This window comes from Medicago sativa, chromosome 8, assembly GCF_051527215.1.
Source record: "Medicago sativa cultivar Bolivia chromosome 8, Bolivia_mono, whole genome shotgun sequence".
In the NCBI taxonomy this organism is placed as follows: Eukaryota; Viridiplantae; Streptophyta; class Magnoliopsida; order Fabales; family Fabaceae; genus Medicago; species Medicago sativa.
This window is the reverse complement of record NC_140756.1, coordinates 42,781,381-42,809,038: the sequence shown is the minus strand read 5'-3', so window position 1 is coordinate 42,809,038 and position 27,658 is coordinate 42,781,381. Positions and strand designations below refer to the sequence as shown.

The window sequence follows — 27,658 nt, the reverse complement described above, 5'->3', positions numbered from 1 at the left end:
ATTCAGTAACTTTTGCACTCAAATATAGTCTAAAAAGGAAATGAAAATTTTAAAAGTAAGAAGTGATAATGGTGGTGAGTTTGAAAATGAACCATTTGTGAATAACATGGAATTGTCCATGAATTCTCTTCTCCTAGAACTCCACAACAAAATGGGGTTGTAGAGAGAAAGAATAGAACTTAAGAAATGACTATATGTTCTTCGTACTGATGAGCTTCGTAGTAACTTTTATTTTGGTATATGCTGACCGATTCTTATTGGACCAATTACACGGCCGATCTGATTTCATGCTCGACCTGGTCTACCCACCGGTTGCCGATCTGACTGGTCCGACAACTGGGTCGAGCCGAGTTTTAAAACTATGGCAGTAGGGGCGTTCGCGCCGGTTTGGATCGGTTTTGAGACAAAAACTCATCCGATCCAAAAATAAAATTATATGTGTTTTGGTTTGATTTTGGATGATTAATTTTTAAAAACCAATCTGATATGATCCAATTTAACGTGGTTTAATTTTGAATTGGTTTTTGGATATCCATGTTACAAATTGTAAATTATTTTATTAATAATAATCTGATAAAAATATGATAAAATAATAGGTTTAATACAAAATATAACATATAATTTATAAAAAGTTAATAATACAAAATAATAATGATTGATTATCATTGAAACAAATGAAATAGAAACAAAATTGATTAAATTAAACCCATACATAGTATGAAAAGAATTAAAAAGAAAAATAGAAACTAAAATAATATGTTTATTTTTAGCAAACTTAAGTAATATGTTATACTTATTAAAATGGAAATATTATTATGTATATGATGGTTGGTCCCTTACTGAGCGGTGGTAAAGAAATTAAAAAAATAACCAAAACTTTTGCGCATCCAGGGAATCGGACCCTGGTCAGTACCGTGGGAGGGTACTACGATACCACTACACCAGGGTGGGATTTAGTATTGGAAAGGATACTTTTTTCCCACCATGGGAAAGTCTTATTTTAACCATTAGATTGAGTAGTATCACCATTGTTATTATAGTCTAACCACACTATATATTCTTCACATCATCTCTAACCTTTAACAACACAATTTATTATCTTCACATGTAAAAATTACATCTCTCAATTTATTTTTCTCTACAAAAATATTCTTGAAACAAAATAGAGAGAAATGGAGAGAAAAGAATCTAATCTGAAAGTCAACTATTCATTTTCATTCATTCATACATTTATGTGTTCTTCAAACAAATCATTCATCTTCACCAATCTTTTCTTCCTAAAATTTGAGATCTAGAACCTCACAACAACAAGAACAAACAAGAAGAGAAATAAAATTTATAGGATAATTATCTTGTAAGTTTGTTTCAATAACTGGAACACAACAAACACAGTTGTTGGGTGTTTGTGTTGTGTGGTTTCTATGGTACGAGCTGGGAACAAAAAAGAAGCATTGTCGCATATTCATCCATTTGAGTCTATAAGTAGCATTCCATAATACTGAGTAATTGTTATGTTAAATCATTTAATTATAGTATTTATGTTTATATTGAGATTTTGTTTTAAACATATAAGATAAGATTGTAACTTGATAATCATAACCAGCAAAACTGAATAAAATTAATTCCCTAATTTAGTCGATTATTAAAGAAGAAGAAGAAAAAAAAAAGGAACAAGAGAGAGTCTGGTGTCGAGAAGAAAATTTTCAGTGAAAGGTGGTCTATTGAAAAGATATGGAAGATGAAGATAGTGGGTGAGAGACTACGATAAAATTGTATTTTTTATTTAATCTAATGGTCAAAAAAAAATTTCGACGATGGGAAAAAAGTATCCTTTCCCATACTACCTCCCAGGTGGGGTTTAGTATGGGAAAGGAAAGTTTTTTCCCATGATGGAAAAGTTGATGTTTCAGCCATTAATATATTATTATTTTAAATGAATGGTTCAGTTGATGGCAACCTTCTTAACTCGTTTTGGCAAACAAAAAAATTGACCCCACAGAAAATTGTTTATATTAATATTGATAGTGGGCTTTTAAGTTTGTGAATGTGGGCTTCTGTTTATTTTCTTCTAATAATGAGTCACTGCTTATTTATATTAAAAGCAAAAAATAAATTGTTTTCTGGTAGTATAATGCTTTAAATTATTATTATTATTTTGGCATAATAGCACTTTTTTTTTACGTTGAATAGCACTTTTTTTTTCAAGCGTTAGACTGACACTTTTAAATTAAAAAATAAATTGGTTTTTCAAATTTAATAAATTCAATTCAAACCAAAAATATAAAAAAAATGAGTAGAGAAAAATAAAAATGGTTTATGTTCTTATTTCTTCTTCATCTAAAAGAAGAATAACTTCCACCTTGCTATCTTTAACCTCTGCAATTGACGCACCACCACTAACACCAATGCCTTTAATTTTCTCTTCATTGTGATTGTTTGGAACAAGTAACTAGCACAAACACAATGGATTTCGTTTTTTTTTTTGTTATTGTCGAGATCATGGAACAAAAGACACAACGTAATAATGCTTTCTATCATTTATTGGACTACGAATCATGTATGTGTAAGTATCAAGTAAATTTGTATTAAAACACATATTTTTCTATCACTGTCGGTCACTCAATCTCCACCCTAAATCCCTTGTGTAGGACCCACACGCTCAACAATTCCTCCTCCGATCCCTTGTTTGTAGTCTTGGTTGAAGATAGGAAGATGGCTAGAGGAAACTACATAGATGGTGGCGTATTCAAAATAGAGGATTGGAGGAAAATTAAATGGATGAGGTGTAGAGATGGGTGTTATGTTTGGAGCAAAATTATAAGAAGGGAACTTGTGGGGGTGTCATTTTTTTTTTGAAAGGCAAAATATATTATATATAAGGGGAATAAATTCCAAGTATTACACCAAGAGAAAAAGAAACACCTTCAGCCCCACAGGCGGAGCCAGAGGAACTCCCCAAAGAACATAATGGAGGCACCAAGCGATACCACAAAACACCTCGAAAGAAACACCTCCAGCCCTAGAGACGAAGCCAAAGACACACACAAAAAGAACCCCTAAAGGAACTCAAACACCAAAATAACTAGCAAAGGAGGAACACCGAAAAGCCGATAGCCAACCAAAAAAGCAAGCCCAGCAACACCTACAAGAAAAGAAGACAACAAGAAAACCCTAAAGGCCACACCGGAGAGGAAGTGGAGATACAACCCCACCAACTCCACAATTAGCCCCAGGAACATCCACCACCTCAAACTCTACCATAACAAACACAGGACGGGCTGCACCTCCCACTTATAGAGAGAACAGGGACTAGCAGGGCAAAGAGCTGGGTTAATCTTGAGCTATGAAAAAAATTATGAAATGGGTCATACTCATCATTCATGATGGAGATGATAGAGATACTTCATTATTTTGATAGATGAAGAGTAACAAAGGCAGGTCTGAATCCTTTTTTATTGTAGTAAAGTAAGGGGGTGAAATAGCAGACATATATAATTGAATAAAATAAGTAAAAGAAATATTTATTATTTGGGAAGTATTTATTCTGTGGACTCAAGCTACAATCTTTAAATAAATAAATATATTTTCTTGACAATCTTGATTCTTCTTAATCGCCAATGCTGTAAATTTTGTAACTTTTTTACATATTCCATTATGGGTTTCATTTCTTGTAATTGTTTTATTGTGTTACCTTAACCCTTTCAATGGCTAATAACGCAACACAACCTAATGTTGGGTTCATCCCATCAAACCCAGAACAAAAACAGACTCCAATTCCAATTCATCCCCCTCCTCCTCCTCCTCCTTCAACTAGTATTTTAGCACCACCACCTAGATTTTAGCACCACCACCTAGATTTCCTCCACCAATATTACAATTACAGAAAGATCAAACTTCATCTGCCAATGGCAGTCCAGTTCCTCACTTGAGTACCCCTCCTGGACCTCCTGTATTTACATCTCCTGTCCGTCCAGCTGCCATTCCTTTTCGAACTTCACCCGCTTCGCCTCAGCCGCCTGCTCGTTCCTCAGCCTCTTCTTTGCCAACCTCGTCGCCACCACGTTACTCAAATGGATCCTTTGACTTACAGTCACAAGTTTCTGGTGGCTTAGAGGATCATATTCCAAATGGAGAGTCATCCTTTGTACTTTTCTCAGCTCATAAGGTGAATCCTGCTTTATTATCTTACATTGAATTACTTACTATTTGATAAACAGCCTGTTTGAATTGACTTATTTGAGGAGTTTATCTACTGTCATAAATACTCGTGAAACTGTTTGGGAGAGCACATGGAAACTGTTATCACAAGAACCTCGCTGGAGTAGTTTATAGTTTTTATGAAAACAATTTGACTTTGTTTTATCTTTTGTTGTAGAAATAGCTTATACATGTGAAACTGTTTGGGAGAGCACATGGAAACTGTTATCACAAGAACCTCGCTGGAGTAGTTTATAGTTTTTATGAAAACAATTTGACTTTGTTTTATCTTTTGTTGTAGAAATAGCTTATACATAAGTATGTATATGATAAGTTGTTTAAGCAAACAGGGCCAAATTATATTTTTTTTATGAACTCCTTTTTTTTTTAATGTATAAACTTATTCTTTCCATTTGATAAGCATGTATTGAAGCAGAAGAAACAAGCAAATGTACCCAGTTTGGGTTTTGGGGCATTGGTCTCTCCTGGTAGGGAGGTCTCAACTGGCCCCCAAGTAATACAGCGTGATCCCCATCGCTGTCAAAGTTGTGGGGCATACGCAAATATATATTGCAACATATTGCTTGGATCAGGCCAGTGGCAATGTGTTATATGTCGAAAACTGAATGCAAGTGATGGTGAGTACATTGCACATATATATAGTCAACAACATATAAATTCGACTTTATATAATGTCAATTACATCATCTTGTAATTTCAGAACATCGACTACATCATCAAAACAGCAATAATATCTCAGCAATCATCATTTATATTATGCAATGACGACTCTACAATGCAACAACAACTACTTATCTTAACAACAACATTTTAGACAACTTCAATATGCATGTGGTACCACCAGAGCATTAAGCCCCCTTCTCTAAGGTCATATTTGGACATGTTGGGCATTAAGCCCCCCATATCTAAGGTCATAAAGGACATGTCAGGCATTAAGCCCCCATCTCTGACTATGCAACGACACAACTCTAATGCAACAACTTCATCTTTAATGTCAATTCATTAACAAATATTCATAAGAATTCATCATCTCAAACAGCTCTTACTGGAATAACAATTAAAACAACAACATCTTTCATTTATTCATCAGAGCCTATTCCATCACAGAAACAAGTCAAAATGGCAAGAAATTCGAAATAGCAGGTCTGTACTGCACTAACTCGCAATGGCGAGCTACACTACTCGCAATGGCGAGCTCAACGTTTACTCGCAATGGCGAGCCAGGTTACTCGCAATGGCGAGTTGGGAGTTACTCGCAATTGCAAGCTAAATCACTCGCAATTGCGAGCGATGACAGACAGATCTATCGCAGCTCAGTTCTCATCCTCACAGTCACCCAAATTCACTACCCCAAGCCTCCAAATCATCAGGAATCAACATCTAAACGTTTTCTATGATTAATTAACATCTTTTTGCATCAAATTACACAAGGATCACTTAAAATCTTCCAATTTTAATGATTCTAACCCTAATTCCCAAATCCCTAAAACTACCACAATTGATTAAACTTCATGAATCAAAACTTGATAATAATGAGAGTTAGTCTCACCCTTACCTTAATTGACAAGATCCAAGTAAAAACCTTCAATTTCTCTTCTCTTCTTTCCCTTCTCTTCTTTCTCTTCTTTTTCCTCTTTCCCTTCTCTTTCCTCTTTCTCTTCTCTTTCCCGTGTTTTCTTCTTCTTTTCTTTCCTTTCCCCCTTATAATATTATTTCTTTCTTATAATATTATTTCTTTAATCTACAGTCCACTCACAACAGGGCTACCCACTTAACGGTAAAATGTCCAATTATAACTCTCCAAACACCGAATTCTAATAATCCCAACCAAAAACACACGCAGAGACAATTAGACACATAAAAGCACATATAACACATCACAATTATTCAAATAATTAAATAATTACGACGGGCGTTATAACTCTCCCCAACTTAAAGAATTTTCGTCCTCGAAAATTTACCTCAAGCAAACAACTCTGGATAAGACTCCAGCATCTTACTCTCTAGCTCCCACATCAAGCTTTCGCCAGTCGCTTCATCCCAAACGACTTTCACAAGAGGTATCTCCTTGCCTCTCAACTTCTTCATTTCACGACCTTCGATTCTCACTGGTAAGGTCTCAATCGTAAGATTATCTCTAACTTGCACTTCATCTCTTTGGATCACATGAGATGGATCCGGAACATACTTCCGAAGTTGCGACACATGAAACACATCATGCAAATTCGAAAGATGCGGTGGTAAACCCACTCGGTAAGCCACCGTTCCAACTCTTTCCGATATCTGATAAGGACCAATAAACTTCGGAGTCAACTTCTTAGACTTCAAAGCACGACCAACACCGGTCATTGGGGTAACTCTTAAGAACACGTGATCCCCTTCTTGAAACTCAAGGTCTTTCTTATGCTTGTCATGATAACTCTTTTGTCGACTCTGCGACGCCTTCATCTTTTCTTGAATCATCTTCACCTTCTCAGTAGTCTATTGAACAACTTCTGGTCCTAGAATCACACTCTCACCTGTTTCGAACCAACACAACGGAGTTCTACACTTCCGCCCATACAAAGCCTCAAATGGTGCCATTCCAATACTAGAATGATAACTGTTGTTGTACGTGAACTCTATCAACAGTAGATGACTATCCCAAGTTCCACCTTGCTCAAGTACACAAACTCTCAACAAGTCTTCCAACGACTGAATTGTTCTTTCCAACTGACCATCTGTCTACGGATGATACGCCGAACTTAACCTCAACTTAGAACCCAAAGCCTCTTGCAAACTCTTCCAAAATCTAGAAGTAAACCTTGGATCTCTATCTGACACAATGCTCGATGGGACACCATGTAGCTTCACAATTTCGCGAATGTAAATCTCCGCCAACTGAGATTTAGGAAAATTAATGTTAATCGGAACGAAATGAGCCGACTTCGTCAATCTATCCACAATCACCCAAATAGTGTCATGCCCGTTTGGAGTATTCGGCAAACTCGTCACAAAATCCATGGATATACTATCCTATTTCCATTCTGGCACATCTAACGGTGTCAACAACCCAGCAGGTTTCTGATGCTCAACTTTTAACTTCTGACAAATTAAACATGAATACACAAACTGGGCCACATCACGTTTCAACCCAGACCACCAAAATAACTTCCTCAAATCATGATACATTTTTGTAGCTCCCGGATGAATACTCAAGCTACTTCTGTGACTTTCTTCAAGAATCATCTTTCTCATTTCTGTATCATCAGGAATACAAATTCTACCCCAAAACTGTAACACTCCTTGATCGTCAACTTTAAAGTCACTATCTTCTGCTTGATTGTCCTCAACCATTAAATCTATTAACTTCACATCTACTTTCTGAGCTTCTTTGATGCTATTCAAAAATTCACTGTTGATCTTCAACATTCCTAGTTTCACACAATGCGCCGACACTTCACAAACCAAACTCAAGTCTCTGAACTGTTCAAGCAACTCCAACTCCTTAACCATCATAGCAAACATATGTAAAGTTTTCCTACTTAAAGCATCCGCAACAACATTAGCTTTACCCGGATGGTAATTCAACACGAAATCATAATCCTTTAGCAATTCAAGCCACCTTCGCTGCCTCATATTTAATTCCTTCTGGTCAAATAAATACTTCATACTTTTATGATCGCTGAACACTTCAAATCTAGAGCCATACAGATAATGCCTCCAAATTTTAAGCACAAAAACTACTGCAGCTAACTCAAGATCATGAGTAGGATAATTTCGTTCATGAATCCTCAACTCCCTCGACGCATAAGCCACTACCTTGTCATTTTGCATAAGCACACCACCTAAACCAAACTTGGACGCATCACAATACACAACAAAAGGTTCATCGGATTTTGGTAAAATCAAAACCAGAGCTGTCGTCAATCGCTGCTTCAATTCATTAAAGTTGTTCTCACACTGAACGTCCCACATATAAGCTCTGCCTTTACAAGTCAACTGAGTTAAGGGAAGTGCTAACTTGGAAAATCCTTCGATAAATCTTCGGTAATAACCAGCCAAACCCAAAAAGCTTCTAACTTCTGTAACCGACTTCGGAGTCTCCCATTACGATACTGCATCAACCTTAGATGGGTCTACAGCAATACCACTATCAGAAACAATATGACCAAGAAAACTCACCTCATTCAACCAAAATTCACATTTTGAAAGCTTGGCATATAACTTCTTCTCCTTCAACACTTGCAAAACAATTCTCAAATGCTCGGCATGTTCCTCCTCAGACTTGGAGTATATCAAAATATCGTCGATGAATACAACCACGAAGCGATCTAGGAATGCATGAAAAATATGATTCATGTACTCCATAAACACACCTGGTGCATTAGAAACTCTGAAAGGCATTACCAAATACTCATAGTGGCCGTATCGTGTTCTAAAGGCCGTCTTTTGAATATCTTCGTCTTTCACTTTAATCTGGTGATAACCTGACCTCAGATCAATCTTGCTAAACACACGTGCACCCACTAACTGATCCATCAAATCATCGATCCTCGGAAGTGGATACCTATTCTTTATTGTCACTTTGTTCAACTGCCGATAATCAATACACAATCTCATGTTACCATCCTTCTTTTTAACCAATAGCACTGGCGCTCCCCAAGGTGAAACACTCGGTCTTACAAACTTCTTATCAAGCAAATCTTCTAATTGCTTTTTCAACTCAGCTAATTCGGAAGTCGACATACGGTAAGGCGCCATAGACACGGGCTTCGTACCCGGAACAAGATCAATTGAAAATTCAACTTCCCTCTCCGGCAGCACATCAGGAATTTCATCAGGAAAAACTTCTGGAAACTCACACACAACTTGCAACTTATCAATCTTTGCCTGTTCTCAACGGACAAGGACGCCGTCAACGAAAACAATTGACTTTCGTCAAGCATCATCTGTTTCAACTGCTTAGTAGTTACAAAATCAGTCTCTGCTTCTTCCTCTGGAGAAGAAAATCGCACCGTCTTGTTGAAACAATTTATGTGAGCGTAAGTATACTCCAACCAGTTCATACCAAGAATCACATCCATTCCTCTCAATGGCAAACAGATTAGATCCATAGCAAAATCTCTACCGTACATATACAAAGGACAACTCAAGCACACTCGAGAGGTAGTTACCGAACCATTAGATGGGGTTTCGACAACCATCTCTCCATTCATGGGCGACACATCAAGACTCAACCTCAAGGCACAATCAGCAGCAATAAAACAATGTGTAGCACCAATATCTATGATAGCAATTAAAGGAATACCATTAATAAAACAAGTACCTCGGATCAAACGGTCCTCACTGGTTGTCTGAGTACCAGCTAAAGCAAACACCTTACCCCTAGTCGGGGCCTTCTTTAGTTCTGTACACTGAACAATAACATGTCCCTTTCCACCGTAATTAAAATAAATAATGTCGTCATGCTTGCATTCTGAAATTGTATGCCCTTTGACGCCGCAACGGAAACACCGCTTCACATCATTCTCACCACAAGCATTACTCTTGTGACCTTTCTCTCCACAGTTATAGCAAACAATCTCAGTAGGAGTCGCATTCTTCTTAGGCCTTCTCTCATCATTCAGCTGGAGCACTATAAGGTTTCCCACGGTTTTGTTGTTGTTTGCTTCTCCTCTCATTCATAATCTTATAGTGAGCCTTGGAATCATCTTCATAGATCCTACAGCTACTCACCAATACAGAAAAATTACGGATCCTCTGATAACCAATAGCCTTCTTGATCTCGGGACGCAGACAATTCTCAAACTTGATGCATTTAGAAAACTCAGCATTCTCAGCAGTGTAGTGTGGATAGAATTTAGCTAACTCCACGAACTTGGCAGCATACTCAGTCACAGACATAACACCCTACTCCAGCTCTAAAAACTCAATCTCTTTCTTTCCGCGAACATCTTCCGGAAAGTATCTGTCTAGGAATTCCCTCTTAAAAATAGCCCAAGTAACCACGACACCATCTTGCTCTATATTAGGTAGGAGACTCGTCCACCAATCATCAGCTTCCTCAGCCAGCATATGCGTACCAAAACACACCTTCTGATCCTCTGTACACTGCATAACACGGAAAACTCTCTCAATCTCCTTGAGCCACGTCTGAGCTCCATCAGGGTCATACCTTCCCTTGAAAGTAGGGGGGTGATTCCTCAAGAATGTCTCTAACATCCTCACTTCCGCATTAGCACCGACATTCTGATTAGGCTGTTGTCCCACAGCTTGAGCCACAGCAATCGCAGCATCATTTCTCCCAGCCATTCTAGTTCTCTTATAACAGATGAAATTAGTAGCTTCCAGGTTTCCTCCTCTTCTCTGCGTAACACACACAGTTAGAATAACATAATGATGGTATCCTAATCGTTTAAACGACACAACTCGACTCAACTACTTGGCCGGACGGACCGACCTGCTCTGATACCAATTGTAACACCCCGTCTTCCCGTCTTAAAAATTTCATAAAAATTATCAGAGTTTTATCATCATAACGGAGCATCACATTCATCAATACATCAATTCAAACAATCATAGTAATAGAAAATACTATTTATCAAAGCAACCTGTCTTTATAAAATTCAACAATTTAATGCAACGGAATTTAGTTTACATCATCATAAATCCTTGGCACTAAAAGGCCACAACTTAACATCTTAAAATAGACTTCATAAAATATTTCAACATTATTAAAAGAAATACGTAACAAGGAAAACTATGCATCAGACAATCCCCTTCTCGTTACGTATCAATGTATAACACTCACAACTGCACTATTCTTCGTTACCTGCAAGTTACTCATACGAAGAGCAACATTTTCAAGAAGAAGGGGTGAGATTTCACATTCATTAATAGCAAATAATAATTCATAAAGAATAGTCAACAACATATAAATTCAACTTTATATAACGTCAATTACATCATCTTGTAATTTCAGAACATCGACTACATCATCAAAACAGCAACAATATCTCAGCAATCATCATTTATATTATGTAATGACGACTCTACAATGCAGCAGCAACTACTCATCTTAACAACAACATTTTAGACAACTTCAATATGCATGTGGTACCACCAGGGCATTAAGCCTCTTTCTCTAAGGTCATATTTGGACTTGTCGGGCATTAAGCCCCCATCTCTAAGGTCATAAAGGACTTGTCAGGCCTTAAGCCCCCATCTCTAGGTCATAAAGGACCTGTCAGGCATTAAGCCCCCATCTCTGACTATGCAACGACACAACTCTAATGCAACAACTTCATCTTTAATGTCAATTCATTAACAAATATTCACAAGAATTCATCATCTCAAACAACTCTTAATGGAATAACAATTAAATCAACAACATCTTTCATTTATTCATCAGAGCCTATTCCATCACAGAAACAAGTCAAAATGGCAAGAAATTCAAAATAGCAGGTCTGTACTGCACTAACTCGCAATGGCGAGCTACACTACTCGCAATGGCGAGCTCAACGTTTACTCGCAATGGCGAGCCAGGTTACTCGCAATGGCGAGTTGGGAGTTACTCGCAATTGCGAGCTGAATCACTCGCAATTGCGAGCGATGACAGACAGATCTGTCGCAGCTCAGGAATCAACATCTAAACGTTTTCTATGATTAATTGACATCTTTCTACATCAAATTACACAAGGTTCACTTAAAATCTTCCAATTTTAATGATTATAACCCTAATTCCCAAATCCCTAAAACTACCACAATTGATTAAACTTCATGAATCAAAACTTGATAATAATGAGAGTTAGTCTCACCCTTACCTTAATTGACAAGATCCAAGCAAAAACCTTCAATTTCTCTTCTCTTATTTCCCTTCTCTTCTTTCTCTTCTTTTTCCTCTTTCCCTTCTCTTTCCTCTTTCTCTTCTCTTTCCCGTGTTTTCTTCTTCTTTTCTTTCCTTTCCCCCTTATAATATTATTTCTTTCTTATAATATTATTTCTTTAATCTACAGTCCACTCACAACAGGGCTACCCACTTAACGGTAAAATGTCTAATTATAACTCTCCAAACACCGAATTCTAATAATCCTAACCAAAAACACACGCAGAGACAATTAGACACATAAAAGCACATATAACACATCACAATTATTCAAATAATTAAATAATTACGACGGGTGTTACAACTCTCCCCAACTTAAAGAATTTTCGTCCTCGAAAATTTACCTCAAGCAAACAACTATGGATAAGACTCCAGCATCTTACTCTCTAGCTCCCACGTCAAGCTTTCGCCAGTCGCTCCATCCCAAACGACTTTCACAAGAGGTATCTCCTTGCCTCTCAACTTCTTCATTTCACGACCTTCGATTCTCACTGGTAAGGTCTCAACCGTAAGATTATCTCTGACTTGCACTTCATCTCTTTGGATCACATGAGATGGATCCGGAATATACTTCCGAAGTTGCGACACATGAAACACATCATGCAAATTCGAAAGATGCGGTGATAATCCCACTCGGTAAGCCACCGTTCCAACTCTTTTCGATATCTGATACGGACCAATAAACTTCGGTGTCAACTTCTTAGACTTCAAAGCACGACCAACACCGGTCATTGGGGTAACTCTTAAGAACACGTGATCCCCTTCTTAAAACTCAAGGTCTTTCCTACGCTTTTCATGATAACTCTTTTGTCGACTCTGCGACGCCTTCATCTTTTCTTGAATCATCTTCACCTTGTCATGATGCTTGTAGCGGTATGAGCAGAGGGGCGTGGCAGACAGGCATGGGTAAGGTGATGGGTTGTGTCAGTGTGTTGTTTGAGTGGAGGCGTGATTGGCAAGAACAAGGAAGATGCTTGACAGACTAAAATGGACGGGGACAAAACAATATGGACCTAAGAGTAAAATAATAATAATAGTAATGAATAAATAAAAATTAGAAATAAAATAAAAAGGATAAAATTAAAGATATAAAAACGAAATTTAAAGTTAAATAAATAAAAGGAAATTAAATAAAAGATGGAAATTAAAATAAAAATGACAAATGAGACAAGATGGCCTGACTCGGAACCAAATATGAGGTATTTTAAAATACCTCTCTGCCTAATTTTTCACTGAAAAGTCAAAGACTGATCAGGGTCAAATGACACGTGGCGGTGTATGAATGTAGTATCTATTGGTCAAAATTTGGAGTATGACAGATTCCCCTATTTAAGTTTCTTCGTCCGGAGACTTGAAGATAGAATCTTTGATTTGACTGGTCGAAGAGACTTAAATACCAAGTACACCAATTTTGACCAGTTGAAATGCTGAGAATGCAATGCTTGTGAATATAATGATATGAATGCATGCAAATGCAATTATGAATGCAACAAAGGACAAACATATGCCGACTGGGGGACAAAGGCAAACAGTTACCCGCGGGAGTAACGACCATGTACTGAAAGAAAATGTCATCATTTACCCGCATGTGTAACGACCACGTACTGAAAGAAAATGGCATCAGTTACCCGCAGGAGTAACGACCACATACAGAAAGAAAATGCCGTCAGTTACCCGCATGTGTAACGACCGCGTACAGAAAGAAAATGTCGTCAGTTACCCGCATGTGTAACGACCACGTACAGAAAGAAAATTTCGTCAGTTACCCGCATGTGTAACGACCACGTACAGAAAGAAAATATTGTCAGTTACCCGCTTGTGTAACGACTGCTTACGGAAAGGAAATGTTGTCAGTTACCCGCATGTGTAACGACTACGTACAGAAAGGAAATGCCGTCAGTTACCCGCATGTGTAACGACTGCTTACGGAAAGGAAATGTCGTCAGTTACCCGCATGTGTAATGACTGTATACAGAAAGAAAATGTCGTCAGTTACCCGCATGAGTAACGACCACGTACAGAAAAATTTAAGGGATCCTGCCACTTGACTTGAATCGACACATTGGGATGACATTTTTATGCATTGGAGTAAGACACATGAAAATAATGCAACTATGTATGAATGATATTTTATGCGTGCTATGTATGCATGAATGAATGTATACGTATGAGACTCACATGACAGTATAACAGTAAGACTGTTAAGGCAAGATTGGGCAGGTCCAAAGAAAGTGGCCCGACGTTTTTTTACAGAGGTCATCTCAATGCTTTTGCTCATGCTTATTTTGCAGAGTTTAACTGTCCTTGAGATGGATGTTGATGTATCCTTCATCCACTCATAAGTTCAAAGAAAATGTACCTGTTCTTTATGCTATTAAAAAAGACATTTAAAAAAAGTTTTACAATTTCGCTTCAAATATTAACATAGAAAATTTTTGCACACAGAATAAATGAGATTTTCAAGTAAATGGGCACAGACTCAAATTAATGTAAAATAGAGTGGTGACCTGCCAAAAGCGTGGCTCCACGGATTAAACATTTTGAAAAAATGGTAATTAAATGGGAACGGTACATTGAACACAATAATCGTTATTCTCCCTAACAATTTTGAATTCCACTGTTCCGAGTCGTTGATTTGCAGATGCCCCAAAACAGAGGTCTTTGATAGCGGGTATGCCCCAAGTGGATTTTGCCTTACCGGATGCAGTTACTTTGTCATTTTAATCCTTAATTTTTTTGCATAGGTCGTCCTTGCGGGTTTCAACCTATCAGGATAAATATTCTTGTTCATGTCTCTAATTTTTACATAGACCGCCCTTTCGGGTTTTCAGTATACCGAGATGCTCATTTTTTCCTCAGACGCCTTTTCAGGTTTGCGACTCATCGAGCTTTTTCATTTTAACAAAGTATTTCTTGACTGCATCGGTGTTCATAGGACGTGCGTGTTCGTCATTATCCACGGTTGGAAAAGTTATTGCACATGAGCCTTCATAGTTAGGCGTCCATTTGCCCCTAGAGTTTGGTTGAAAAGATTTTGTCTTTCTGAGAACAAAGTCTCTTTCTTGAATTTCATGGGGACGAACCTTCTTGTTGGAAGTTTGTTTCAACTTCTTTTGACATGGTTGTACAAGGTCATCATGCATTTTAGGTTCAAACAAGTTTGGACTTTGGCAGAACTCCTATCGACAGGACTTCGACCTTCACGAGAAACACGGCCTCCATGTTGTATACTGAGGGAAGGAGGAGGATTGCCCCTGTTGAAATGTGTACTGAAGTAAGGTAATAGTACCCCAGTATGCGAGAGATCTCATAGGGAGTCTCTTCATTCTCTTCTTCGGCTTCGGATACAAGGAACTCAAAGTTGGAAGAGAGTACATGGTTATTGTATACAACGAGTTTATTAATGCATGATTTGATTATTGATATAAACAATATGCATGATTTGATTATTGATATAAACAATATGATTATGCAGACATATGGAAGTTATTTAAAGGGAAATAATTTTTGGTTTTTTGTATTACCATTTTTTCAGAAAAAGCACAAAATAAAAACAAGGTCGGGATCGAGATGACCTTTCATTAATGATGAAAGTACATAAAGCAAAAAGCCCTAAACAAGTTCACTTCCGTTTCGGGTGGGACGAAAGGATTTTTTTTTTGAAAAACATAAAGCAACAAACAAACATATTATTTGAACAAATGAGTAGTAGAAATAAACATCAGCGAGGACTCCATCCCAGCTAAACATTCCCGGCTAGTTAACTTCTCTACTTCAGCCTGAAGTGTTGTTACTTCTCCACGAGGTTCGTGGACTTCTTGCTCAAGCTGATCAATCTTTTCCGTTTGCATGACTGTTTGCATATGCGTGCGAAACTTGAATGAAGACATCGGACCACTTTACTGATGGATTAGCCATTTGTAGACAAAACAAAGTATGAGACACGGACTAGAAACTATGAATGCACATGATGTATGAAATGCTTATGCAAAAAAGTACTTTTTTTTTTGTTATCGAAGGATTTGTCAAGGTGAATCGTAAACATCACAGATGAACATGATTTCATTTGAAAATCTGCATAGATATTGCAATTGGTTCATTTTTCAAAAGGTAAAAGTGAAACCAAGGAAGAAGTTCTTAACAAAAGCTAAAGCTTAGCTAAGATTTTTGAAGTTATATTTCTTGGTGTTCATTCTTACAAGGTTCATTCCTTTGATGTTTACAAAACGACTTATCTAAGTCCTTCGATGTTTTGATGAGAAAAGTTTTTTATACATGTATGCATGGATGCATGATTATGCAACACAAACGGTGAAAACATGGTGAGGTTAAGTTAATAATGTTGGAGTAACGCCATTTGGTAAGGACTATGGCTTCATATGTACCTGTATTACGGGTTCTACCAAGTTCTCAGAGTTTTCAACCGCTTCCGAATGTTATCGGGTTGCGGAAATACTTCTGGTCGAACAACGTTCGTCAAAAAGTCTCGTCTAAGTGTAGTATCGCGTATCAACTAAACCAAGATTACTCATGATTAGCCACCTCACTACGTCCTAAAAGGCCAAGCGGGGTTAAAGGTAACTAGAAGTTCTCAACTTTCAGCGGTCACTTTGAAAATAATATGTCAAACACGAATACTCATGCCAACATAGTATGTTTCCAAGATCCCTGAGTTGAGTGGGGTTATCACATGTGCTATAACCAAAATTCACTCTTGGCGAAGCACTATGATTATACCACCGTCCTATCCTATTGTTTCTCTCAAGTCAAGGTAATGGACTTATCTCACCACTCACGTTTAAGAAAAAAGAAAGAAGAAGGAAGAACTATACACATAATTTCCATCTTTTATTAAAAAAAATTTAACAAGTTTATAACACAAATTTTAAATAACGTCAAGTTAGGCTTAACCCTCTTACTTTTAATCCCCAGTGAAGTCGCCATTTCTGTTGCGTCATTTTTCGGACGATTCAAATGCCATTGATTGGCGTTTGACCCACCTTTGATTTCACGACTGAACTTTTAATTCTTTTCAAAAGAAAGTGGAAAAAGGTTCAAATACCACATTTTAAGGGATTAAGGGTCCGGGGGTTGGTTATATTTAGGGAAGGTGTTAAGCACCCTAAATATTCGTAGTACTTTACAAGAACCTCTTGATTTTATTTAACTTTTGTGCTATAAACTTGCTTGCTTTAAAAAATGGAATTTGAAATGATGAAAGAAAATAGAGACCTAATTTATCTACATTTTTATTGATTTGGAAGGAAGCGTATCCATTGCCTACGTACCCGTGAGGGATCAAAACCTCGTAGTTCGGGGTTGAAATTGACGTTTGATTTGTTTTTGTGTTTTTTATGAGTTTTGAAAAAGGTTTAAAAATGAAAAGCCAAATAGCAAATTGGAATTTGTTTGTATTTTTTATATTGAAAGCAAAATGACTCAAAGTAGCATAACATTGATTGATGTTTAATTTAAGAAAATAAAATAAAAAGACGATCGCTTGATATAGGATCAAGGTTTGCTTATGAAAATATTTTTATGGTTTTGATTATTTGAATGTTTTTGTTGTTTTTGAATAATAGATAAAAACTAAACTAACGGAGCAATGAAAATAAAAGCGTGTGGACTTGTAGTGACGTTGGATCCCCACATAGTCCCTAATAATAACATATAAAGCGATAAATAAAACACACGCACACGCACACTATTTTTTATATTTTTTGTGTTACATTTGACCTAGGTACATTCTACATCTTGCGATAAAATAAAATGCCAATAATTTAAAATGCATGCAATAATTCATAAGTCCTAAAATGAGATGCAAGCAATAAGATAAAAATGCATGAGAATGAAATTAAAATACTAAAAGAACTTAAAATGCATGCAAACGATAAAAAATGATATGGTGGGGACGCATGAAGTAAAAATGGGAGGTGCAGGAATTGAAAACGAAGAACTGGGCTTAGGTGGCAGGCATGCGCGGCTGGGCTAGGAGGATTGGGTTTAGACCGGTTCAGGCCGGTTCAATGGCTGAACCGGTCCAGTTTTAGCATTATATATATGTAATATCCGGTTTTTTCACTCATTTCTTCTTTCATTTCTCTCTCTTCATCCCTCTTCTCTAAAAATGCTCTCTCCTTTCTCTCTGAGTTTTCTGGTGGGAAGGGTGGCTGCCGGAGCGGTGGTTGGCCGGCCCAGAGGGGCGGCGCCGCCGCGCCGGAGTAATTGATACTCTATTTTTTACTGTTCTTCCTCTTCTCGTTTTCTTTTTTCGATTCCTACACCAAAATTCTCAAACAAAACTCAAATCAAGCTAGATCTAGGAGTTAGTGAAATACTACCTTTCGTGTATTTTGATCCGGTTTGAGGAGTCAAGGTTGTGTTGTGTTGTCGTGAATGGAAAACGATAGGTTTGGGTAGTTGTGGTTTGAGGCCGGTTTGTAGTTGTGAATATTGGAAGGTTATGGATCGGATTTGGGTCTCGATGTTTTGTGATGAGGTTTGATTTGAATGTGTTGGTGGTGGTGTACGATGATGATGATTTTCTTGACTGAGAAATTGTATAAGTGTTCTTGTGATGTTGATTTATCTGCCTGTTTGCGAATTGGTTATCGGTGTTGTTTGTACGGTTCTGTGTTGATGGATTTTTCTTGATGAATTCTTGGTTGTGAGCTTTTGTGTTTTGGATTTTTGCAGGTTATTTGTGACTACTAATGCGTGAATTTTTGTGTGTGAAATCTCCCCTTTCTTTTGTGTATGTTGTTGATTTTATAGTGTTGTTAGCAAGAATAGACAGATAGTGAGTGCGAGCGTGGGAAGATGCTTGTAGCGGTATGAGCAGAGGGGCGTGGCAGACAAGCATGGGTAAGGTGATGGGTAAGGAAGATGCTTGACAGACTAAAATGGACGGGGACAAAACAATATGGACCTAAGAGTAAAATAATAATAATAATAGTAATGAATAAATAAAAATTAGAAATAATTAAAATAAAAAGGATAAAATTAAAGATTTAAAAACGAAATTTAAATTTAAATAAATAAAAGGAAATTAAATAAAAGATGGAAATTAAAATAAAAATGACAAATGAGAGAAGAGAGCCCGACTCGAAACCAAATATGAGGTATTTTAAAATGGGGGCTGCTAACTTACACCCACCTAAAAATACTAAGGTGCAAGTTAGCAAGCTGCACCCACTTATTATTTACTAAAAAACCCACGATCTACTATTTTAATAGTACTAACTAAAGGATAGTTTCGTAAATTTGTTTCGACTCAATTAACAAACAACAACAAAGGTTGTTACAAATCCCTTGTTCTACGTTTTTCTTTTTGTTGACGTTATTAATTTACTGCTATTTCTTGGCTCATTTTTTTTTGTTGACGTTAACACTTAAAAAAAAAAAATACACCCTCCGGTCACAAATATAAGCAAAAAATCTAAATTTTAGATTCATTACAATAAAGACCACATACATCATTTATTGAATGAATCTAAAACATGAATTTTTGCTTATATTTGTGATCGGAGGGTATACTTCAGTATAATGAGTACATTTACTGAAAGAAAATCAAAAATGAAAATTACTTCAATTCCTTTTTTTTTTCCTTTCCGTAATAATTGCTTCAGTACACTTTTTTTGGTAGTATTTGCTTCAGTACCTTTTTTTTTTGTTGCGTCAAGTTTGCTTCAGTAGCTTTACCAAACAAAATAAAAAAATTGTACTCAAAACGGTTACTGATATTTCAAACAATAGTTAATGTTGATTTTGTAAAAAAAAGAAAAATACTGCTCCTTAATTTGAACAAATGGACAATTTTGCCGAGAAACCAGAAACAAGGAGCGTCTCATTTAGTTAGTTACAAAATTACCATTCAATTTAAAATTAGTTTGAATAGTGATAAATGGGTCTTTTAGTAAATAATAAGTGGGTGTAGCTTGCTAACTTGCACGTTTTTAGGTGGGTGTAAGTTAGCAGCCCCCTTTTAAAATATCTTTCTGCCGAATTTTTCACTGAAAAGTCAAAGACTGATCAGGGTCAAATGACACGTGGCGGTGTATGAATGTAGGATCTACTAGTCAAATTTGGGGTATGACATCCACTAAATATATTTCTCTGCTAAATATATTCTTCCACTAAATATATTTCTCCACTAAATATATTATTCCACTAAATATATTTCTCCACTAAATATATTCTTTCACTAAATATATTCTTTCACTAAATAATAAAATAGGGGCTACTAATAAATATCAACACATAACAAAAATATAACTCATCAAATAAATCAATTAAATTATAAAAAGACTCTAAACTCAATCAAATAAATAAATAAATAATAAAATAGGGCGTTACATTAAGTACCAAGGAAAACTTCTGCGGTTAACTAGCGAGGAAAACTTCTGCAGTTAACTGCCGAGGAAACCTCAAACGTGTTTTTTTTTTTTACAAAAACATAAATTGTCATTATTAATATTTATTGATTTTGAATGTTTCAATCATTATTTTGGTACGTTCCAAACAATTGCAGCATATACTTATGCATATATATCTTAATAAGAATATCATTTAAATCTTGACCAAAAAAATAAAGAGCATTTAAGTCCTCGAAAAACATTTCAATGAGTGTAAAAATTAAGCATTTGAATATTGTTTTGCAAATTACTTCAATAAAAAAAAAATCGTTGTGCACAATAATTTTAACGTTTTTTTTGGGTACAAATTATTATTTTTATTTAAGTAATGTGCAAAAAAATTCAAATGCTTAATTTTTACACTGATTTAAATGATATTCTTATTAAGATATATATGCATAAGTATAATACTGCAATTGTTTGAAACGTACCAAAATAATGATTGAAACATTAAAAATCAATAAATATTAATAATGACAATTTATGATTTTTGTAAAAAAAAAAAAAAAAAGTTTGAGGTTTCCTCGGCAGTTAACTGCCGAAGTTTTCCTCAGTAGTTAACTGCAGAAGTTTTTCTTGGTAGTTAACTGCAGCCGGTTTCATAATTCGCCCGTTAACTGCCAAGGGACATTTGAGTAATTTACATGTGTTTTTCAGCCTTTGTATATGTGTTACGAGCAATTTTCATATTAAGAACCGTGGGCCACAAGAAAGAGTGAGAAAAGATAAAAATCAAAAACCCTAGCTAGCTGGAGATTACCCAACACAACACACAGAGTGAGTCTCCTCTTACGGCACCATCGCTCTTGCACGTTCCATTCTCTCTCGCCTTCTTTCCAACACAACAAGGTAACACCGTTTCTCAATTCATTCATAAACATTTCTTCTTCTTCTTCAATTCCTCATCGGTAACATTCTGTTTCTCATCGGATCATGTGCTCGTCATCCTTCACAATGGCGGGGACCGATGACAACAAAACACAACAATCCGCTGCAAAACCCCAAAAACAACCAAAACAACCAAAACCACAACAATCAGGTTATTTCACATTCCCAATCTTCCTACACGTTCTTTACATTCCACGTTTCAATTTAACGGCCAAAACTTTTTTGTAGGTGGTGGAAAGAAGAAGGAAGTCAAGAAAGAAACTAGATTAGGTTTGACCAATAAGAAGGCTGAAAACTTCGGAGAATGGTATTCCGAGGTACAATTCAATTGAATTTTTTTTTTCGTTTTCACCTGATTTGTTTTTAGGTCAAACTTGTTTATCTGGATCTGATTTTCATTTTTGACTAGTGTAGGTTGCATGCTGTGTTTGACTTTTGATTTGGATTAATTTTACAGGTTGTTGTGAATGGGGAAATGATTGAGTACTATGATATTTCTGGTTGCTACATTCTCAGACCTTGGTCAATGGCTATTTGGGAGATTATGCAAGTATGTTCTTTTAATCAATCTTCATGTTTAAGATCTGTTACCCAAATGTATTTATTTATTCATTAGTTGTTGATCTATACTAAGGTTCGGTTTGGCAAAACCAATTTTCGAGCTTACGGTGCATAGCTTATAAGCCCTTATGACTAAAATAGACCAGTTATAGCACAATTTTTTCTCACTATTTTACGACGTTTTTCTTACTAGTTTATTGTTATTTGATTAGCTACTTTAAGAAGCGTTTGAGCTTATAGGTTATAGCTTAGAATTTTCTCTCTCTCAGTTTTACTATGTTATCTCAATTGGAAAAATAATTAAATATCAACTTCTATGTAGTCTCAATTGAAAATAAATAAATATCAATTAAAAACATCTTTATATGTCATTTCATATTTATGAGCTAGTTCAACCGCTAATATCAGCCGGTTTATCTGCTATCAGTTAGTTTATCAACTATCTGCTAAATTTTACGATAAAGAGCCTAAGCTTAGTCAGACATGGATATAGATATTCCATAGTTATTTTTGTGAATATTTATGTAGCTCTCAATTTTTTATTTTTATTTTATTTTAAAAACAAATGTGCAGGCGTTTTTTGATCCAGAAATAAAGAAAATGAAGATCAAGAACTGCTACTTCCCTCTGTTTGTTTCTAATACTGTTCTGGAAAAGGAGAAGGACCATATCAAGGGTTTTGCTCCAGAGGTGAGAGTCACTTAAATGTAGATTGTTCAACGAGTTTGGTTGTGTTTTTAGAATAAAGGAAATTTTCTCCCTGCATGTCATGCTGATTGGTTTGCTCCTTAAAAATATTTGTTTTATGGACCTAGTCCTTCTATCAGCAGCATGCTATGCTGGATGATCTGGCGTACTAACAAAACAAATTACTCAGCAACGTTTGTGCCTGATTTTGCTGTGACTATTTAATTTGTTAAAACAGCTTTTTAATTTTCTGACTAAATGTTTTGCCCTTTACCCAGGTTGCTTGGGTGACCAAATCTGGAGAATCTGATTTAGAGATTCCTATTGCTATTCGTCCAACTAGTGAAACTGTTATGTATCCTTACTACTCTAAGTGGATAAGGGGACATCGTGACTTGCCTTTGAAACTTAATCAGTGGTGCAATGTTGTTAGATGGGAGTTCAGCAATCCCACACCATTCATCAGGCATTATTTTTTTTCCTTTAACCATGCTTTCCTTTCTCTGTTATAGCAAATTTGTTGGCTGTGGTTAACATATGACTCTGTAAAGCTTAATTCATTTAATTCATAATTTTAATATCAGTGCTAGGAACACTCACGTTAACACCCTTTTCAACTCTCAATTTCTTATTGGGTGAAATCATGTGGATGTCTCACCACTTTATGTAGTGTCTATTTCGTGATTATGGTAAGACCCAAATGAATTTCACCCAATAAGAGTGCGAGTGTTGAAAAGAGAGTGTTAAAGTGAGTATTGCTATCATTCCTCTTTTAACATTCAGCATTGTGTATATATGTCTTACATAATGCCTTGAATTCTGCACGCTTCCTTTATGAATCATCTGGTGATGATTCCAGTGAATTGGTCTCCGTGAAGCTGCTTTGCAAGAAACAATAATTGTTATCAACCAAATATTTTATATTTTATAATTAACATTTTTCAGATTTTGTTTTTATCATGCACATTTACTTCATATGGCACTTGTGTATAATCCATTTCAGGGTACTTATACCAATTTTAATTGCAGGAGTCGTGAGTTTCTTTGGCAAGAAGGACACACTGCTTTTGCAACAAAGGAGGAAGCAGATACAGAGGTATTCCATCAAATAGTTATTTCATGAATTGCTATCTTCTGTCTCTTTTCATTTGTGTAACTGCATTAATTTTCATCTTTGGTCTCTGTATATATCTTGTACTTTATGAACATTTTTACGTTTGTTTATGTGTGTGTGTGTGTGTGTACCTTCTCTTGTGGTTTTGTAGTGCTTAAATTAGCTATTAACGACCCCTCTGCTTCATGTGCATGCGTTTTGCTGATACTAACATGTTCATTTTTCCACCCACACTCACAGATTTTCTATCCTTTGAAAGTACATTTTTCTAAATGTTCTAACTATAATTGTTTCAGGTTCTTGAGATTTTGGAATTATATCGGTGTATCTATGAAGAGTATTTGGCAGTTCCTGTCGTAAAGGGCAAGAAAAGTGAGCTTGAGAAGTTTGCTGGTGGACTTTACACTACCAGTGTTGAGGTGTGTGTCTGACATTCTTATGCTGCCATTGTCAAGTTTTCTGTATCATAAACACTTAGAAGTTAATAAAATTTTGATGTAAATTCTTCCTAGGCATTTATTCCAAACACTGGTCGTGGAATACAAGGTGCAACTTCTCATTGTTTGGGACAAAATTTTGCTAAAATGTTCGAGATAAACTATGAAAATGAGAAGGGAGAGAAAGCAATGGTCTGGCAGAACTCATGGGCCTATAGTACTCGAACTGTAAGCTTTAATTTCTTCAATATACATGCATTGCAATATTCGTCTAAATACTATTTGATTAACGTTTCTTTGCGCTTTTTCAACAGATTGGGGTGATGGTGATGGTTCATGGTGATGACAAGGGATTGGTGCTGCCACCTAAAGTAGCTTCAGTTCAAGTCATTGTGATTCCTGTGCCTTACAAAGATGCTGATACTCAAGGAATCTTTGATGCCTGTACCGCAACTGTGAATATGTTGTTGGAAGCAGGAATTCGTGCCGAGTCAGATGCCAGAGACAACTATTCTCCTGGATGGAAATATTCTCAGTGGGAAATGAAAGGTGTTCCTCTAAGGATTGAAATCGGGCCCAAGGATTTAGCAAATAAGCAGGTCATCAATCTTCGCCTATTGCACTAATTTGCAGAAATGTCATTTTGCTTCTACTCTGTCTATTACTCAACAAAATGAAACACCGAATAAATCTCATTTAATTTTGCACAGGTCCGTGCTGTTCGTCGTGATAGTGGAGCAAAGATCGACATTGATAATGATGATTTGGTTGAGGAAATAAAGAAGTTGCTCGATAATATTCAACAGAATTTGTTTGATGTTGCAAAACAAAAACGAGATGCATGCATTCAGATCATACATACATGGGATGAGTTTGTAAAAGCTTTGAATGAAAAAAAGATGATCTTAGCTCCTTGGTGTGACGAGGAGGTATGAATTGTGTATTTTTTATATAATCACCATAATCCAGATTTTAAGATAGTATGCTTGCCAAGTTTTGTTTTTTTAGTCATTTCATTGTTTTGGAATTTATACCTGTATAATCGTGCCACACTCTGATTGAGGTTAAATAAGATATATAATTGAGGTTAAATAAGATATATATTTAGCTAAGATGCATTTTTATGTCATGAACTAATACAAAAAATTACATCAAAACTGTCCTTCCCAGTTGGTAAGTAAACCCTTTCTATTTCTAAACGCCTGTCTGTCTGTTGGTTTCTGTATCAGGTCTTTCTTCATTACCAGTTAAATAAAAAAACAACGCATGTGATTGGACTAATCGGATTTATATTGGTTCAATTCTAGTGAATTTATATTGTATAATTTCCTTCCATCTTGCACTTTGAATGACACAAGTTCATAATAAAACTGAAGGTCAAGTTATCAATTACATTCTCTTAACAATCAGTAGTGTTGAATTTTTGAATATCCGATTGTCCAGTGTATATTATTATAATTAGACATACATAGCCGTATGCGTAATATTTTGATATGTCTGCTCATTGGCTATATATTTAAATTTACGGTTTGGTGTTTTCTTGGTAAACTGTTATTGGTTTATAATGCTTCAGGAGGTGGAAAAATATGTTAAAGCAAGGACAAAGGGTGAGACAGGAGCTGCAAAGACACTCTGTAGTCCCTTTGATCAGCCAGAACTCCCCGAAGGTATAAGCATTGTTCAAGTGGAGATGTTAACGTGTTATTATTTTATCCTACCTCCGTCTCTTAATAACTTGAGTGTCTCATTTGAGTTGTGCATGGTTCATAAGAAAATGTTTAGTTGAGTTGATTTCAATGATAAAATGACTTTCATTTACTAAAAAACTTTAGTAATATGCGACAAGTAAAAATTGCAAATGAGACACTTTGTGCATGCTTGGTATCACGGTGGAGGAGCGTGCTTACGATAAATATTCAATTATACCAAACATGCGCTTAATAGGAGACGGATACAGTAGTACTCCCTCCGGTCCTTTATATAAGAAAAGAAACCAAAAATCATCAAAACCAAGACAATCATTAGTTGTTGCAATTTTTTAAATGCTTTTACAAATATGCACTAATAAAAATTTGTGAAGTATTAAATATACCCACTATTGTTGAAAGGACCAACATTAAATGAGGGCTAGAAAAGTCTTTTAAACAATAAATGTATCTTAAAAGTTGTGACTTTTTCTTATAAATGGGACCAAAAATTTTTTTGAAAATTTTCTTATATATAGGACCGGAGGGAGTATATTCATGCATGTGACGGTTAAAATCTATTTGCTGCTTCATTTGACTGTATGAACCTGCTCTATACTATGGTTAATTTTGATGATCGCTTATATGAATATTTCTCTGTAAACAATCATAATTGATTTTATGTTTCTTATCAAAACCTTGTGTTGTTGACCTTTTAGGCACCGTGTGCTTTTCGTCAGGCAAGCCTGCAAAGAAGTGGTCATACTGGGGCAAAAGTTACTAGATCTTGATTGTGGTATTTCTGAAGCTAGTTCACCATTTAATGGTGCCTTCACTGAATTTGTGGATTACGCAAATATTAGTTTCTTCTGCTTGAGCAACACACTTATTTTTCAATTGATAGTTTTACTTTGATTTTATACGGTACAATATTTTATTCAGCTTTAAAGAAGAGTATTGCATCTTTTCCTGATCAATTGAATACTATGCCTTTTGACCACAGCTTGTTTATGTCGATTGAAAGCCAATGGAATGGAAATTGAACAATCCAATCCTCTGGTTTGCACCAAATGTTACAAAAGAGAACTGCGTCTTTTCTTTTTGGACACAAAAGTGTTATGCTAAAATTTATTTATTTGATTAAAAGTTAATAATTGGCTTTTGGTGTAAACTAGTTTTATACTTTAGAGCTTTGGGTGATAATTGGAAATATAGTCAAAGTTTATACAGTGAACATTAAAATATAGTATAATTCGATAGAAGTATAAAATTATTTTACCCCGTCATTATATAATTTTTTTTAACGAAGTATATATTTTTTTCCAAAATGTATGGTAATAAGAGTCTTGAACTTTTTAAGAACGAAGTATATTTTTTTTTAAGGAGTGTTATATAAATAATTTAGAAGTTCTTAATGTATTATCCTGTGTAACCTTGGTTCTTAAATATAGTGGTTCAGCCCACATTACGCTGCCATTGAGTGAAGCATCCATAAATTTCAATTCGTAAGAAAAAATCATATTTTATAAATGAATATTTGTATGGGCAGAAAGTGTAATTAAATCACTTTATAGTATCATTTTTATAGAGTAGTTTCTAAAATATATCAAAAAATATCTGTATTTACGAAAAAATATTATGACCTAAATATTTATGAGATATACTTCTGTAGTATTTTCATATTTTTAAAATGTTGTATGTGTTTCAAGAAAAAATGTTGTATGATTTTCTTTTTTTCATTTTCAACTCTAACTTATATTTTATCATATATTTTTGTAGGCATTATG

The 27,658-nt window shown here is 35.7% G+C and overlaps 2 protein-coding genes across 2 annotated transcripts; one reads left to right on the top strand and one right to left on the bottom strand.

Annotated features, from left to right (window-relative positions):
* Window positions 1–8,307: 8,307 nt before the first annotated feature.
* On the bottom strand, window positions 8,308–10,104 carry LOC146899275 (uncharacterized). The gene is made up of 4 exons (XM_085736736.1): window positions 9,937–10,104; window positions 9,091–9,827; window positions 8,577–8,707; window positions 8,308–8,441 (listed from the first exon to the last, which is right to left on the bottom strand). The coding sequence occupies exons 1-4, from the start codon at window positions 10,102–10,104 to the stop codon at window positions 8,308–8,310; spliced, it is 1,170 nt and encodes a 389-aa protein (XP_085592862.1).
* An 11,153-nt stretch (window positions 10,105–21,257) lies between these two features.
* Window positions 21,258–26,871, top strand: LOC146899274 (proline--tRNA ligase, cytoplasmic-like). Its single transcript, XM_085732801.1, has 12 exons — window positions 21,258–21,538; window positions 21,616–21,704; window positions 21,845–21,937; window positions 22,522–22,638; window positions 22,914–23,101; window positions 23,665–23,731; window positions 24,046–24,168; window positions 24,262–24,414; window positions 24,501–24,785; window positions 24,897–25,115; window positions 25,760–25,853; window positions 26,591–26,871. Exons 1-12 carry the CDS (start codon window positions 21,433–21,435, stop codon window positions 26,653–26,655), a joined length of 1,599 nt encoding a protein of 532 aa, XP_085588927.1. The 5' UTR covers window positions 21,258–21,432; the 3' UTR covers window positions 26,656–26,871.
* The last annotated feature ends 787 nt before the right edge of the window (window positions 26,872–27,658 follow it).

Excerpts from the sequence above, each read along its gene's own strand:
- LOC146899274 (XM_085732801.1), top strand. The coding sequence starts at position 21,433 with ATGTGCTCGTCATCCTTCACAATGGCGGGGACCGATGACAACAAAACA. Across the intron at positions 21,938-22,521 it reads CTATTTGGGAGATTATGCAA|GCGTTTTTTGATCCAGAAAT; the intron begins GTATGTTCTTTT and ends ACAAATGTGCAG. Across the intron at positions 24,415-24,500 it reads GGGCCTATAGTACTCGAACT|ATTGGGGTGATGGTGATGGT; the intron begins GTAAGCTTTAAT and ends CTTTTTCAACAG.
- LOC146899275 (XM_085736736.1), bottom strand. The coding sequence starts at position 10,104 with ATGTCTGTGACTGAGTATGCTGCCAAGTTCGTGGAGTTAGCTAAATTC. Across the intron at positions 9,828-9,936 it reads TCCGTAATTTTTCTGTATTG|CTGAATGATGAGAGAAGGCC; the intron begins GTGAGTAGCTGT and ends ATAGTGCTCCAG. Across the intron at positions 8,708-9,090 it reads TCCTTGTCCGTTGAGAACAG|CAAGATTGATCTGAGGTCAG; the intron begins GCAAAGATTGAT and ends ACGTGTGTTTAG.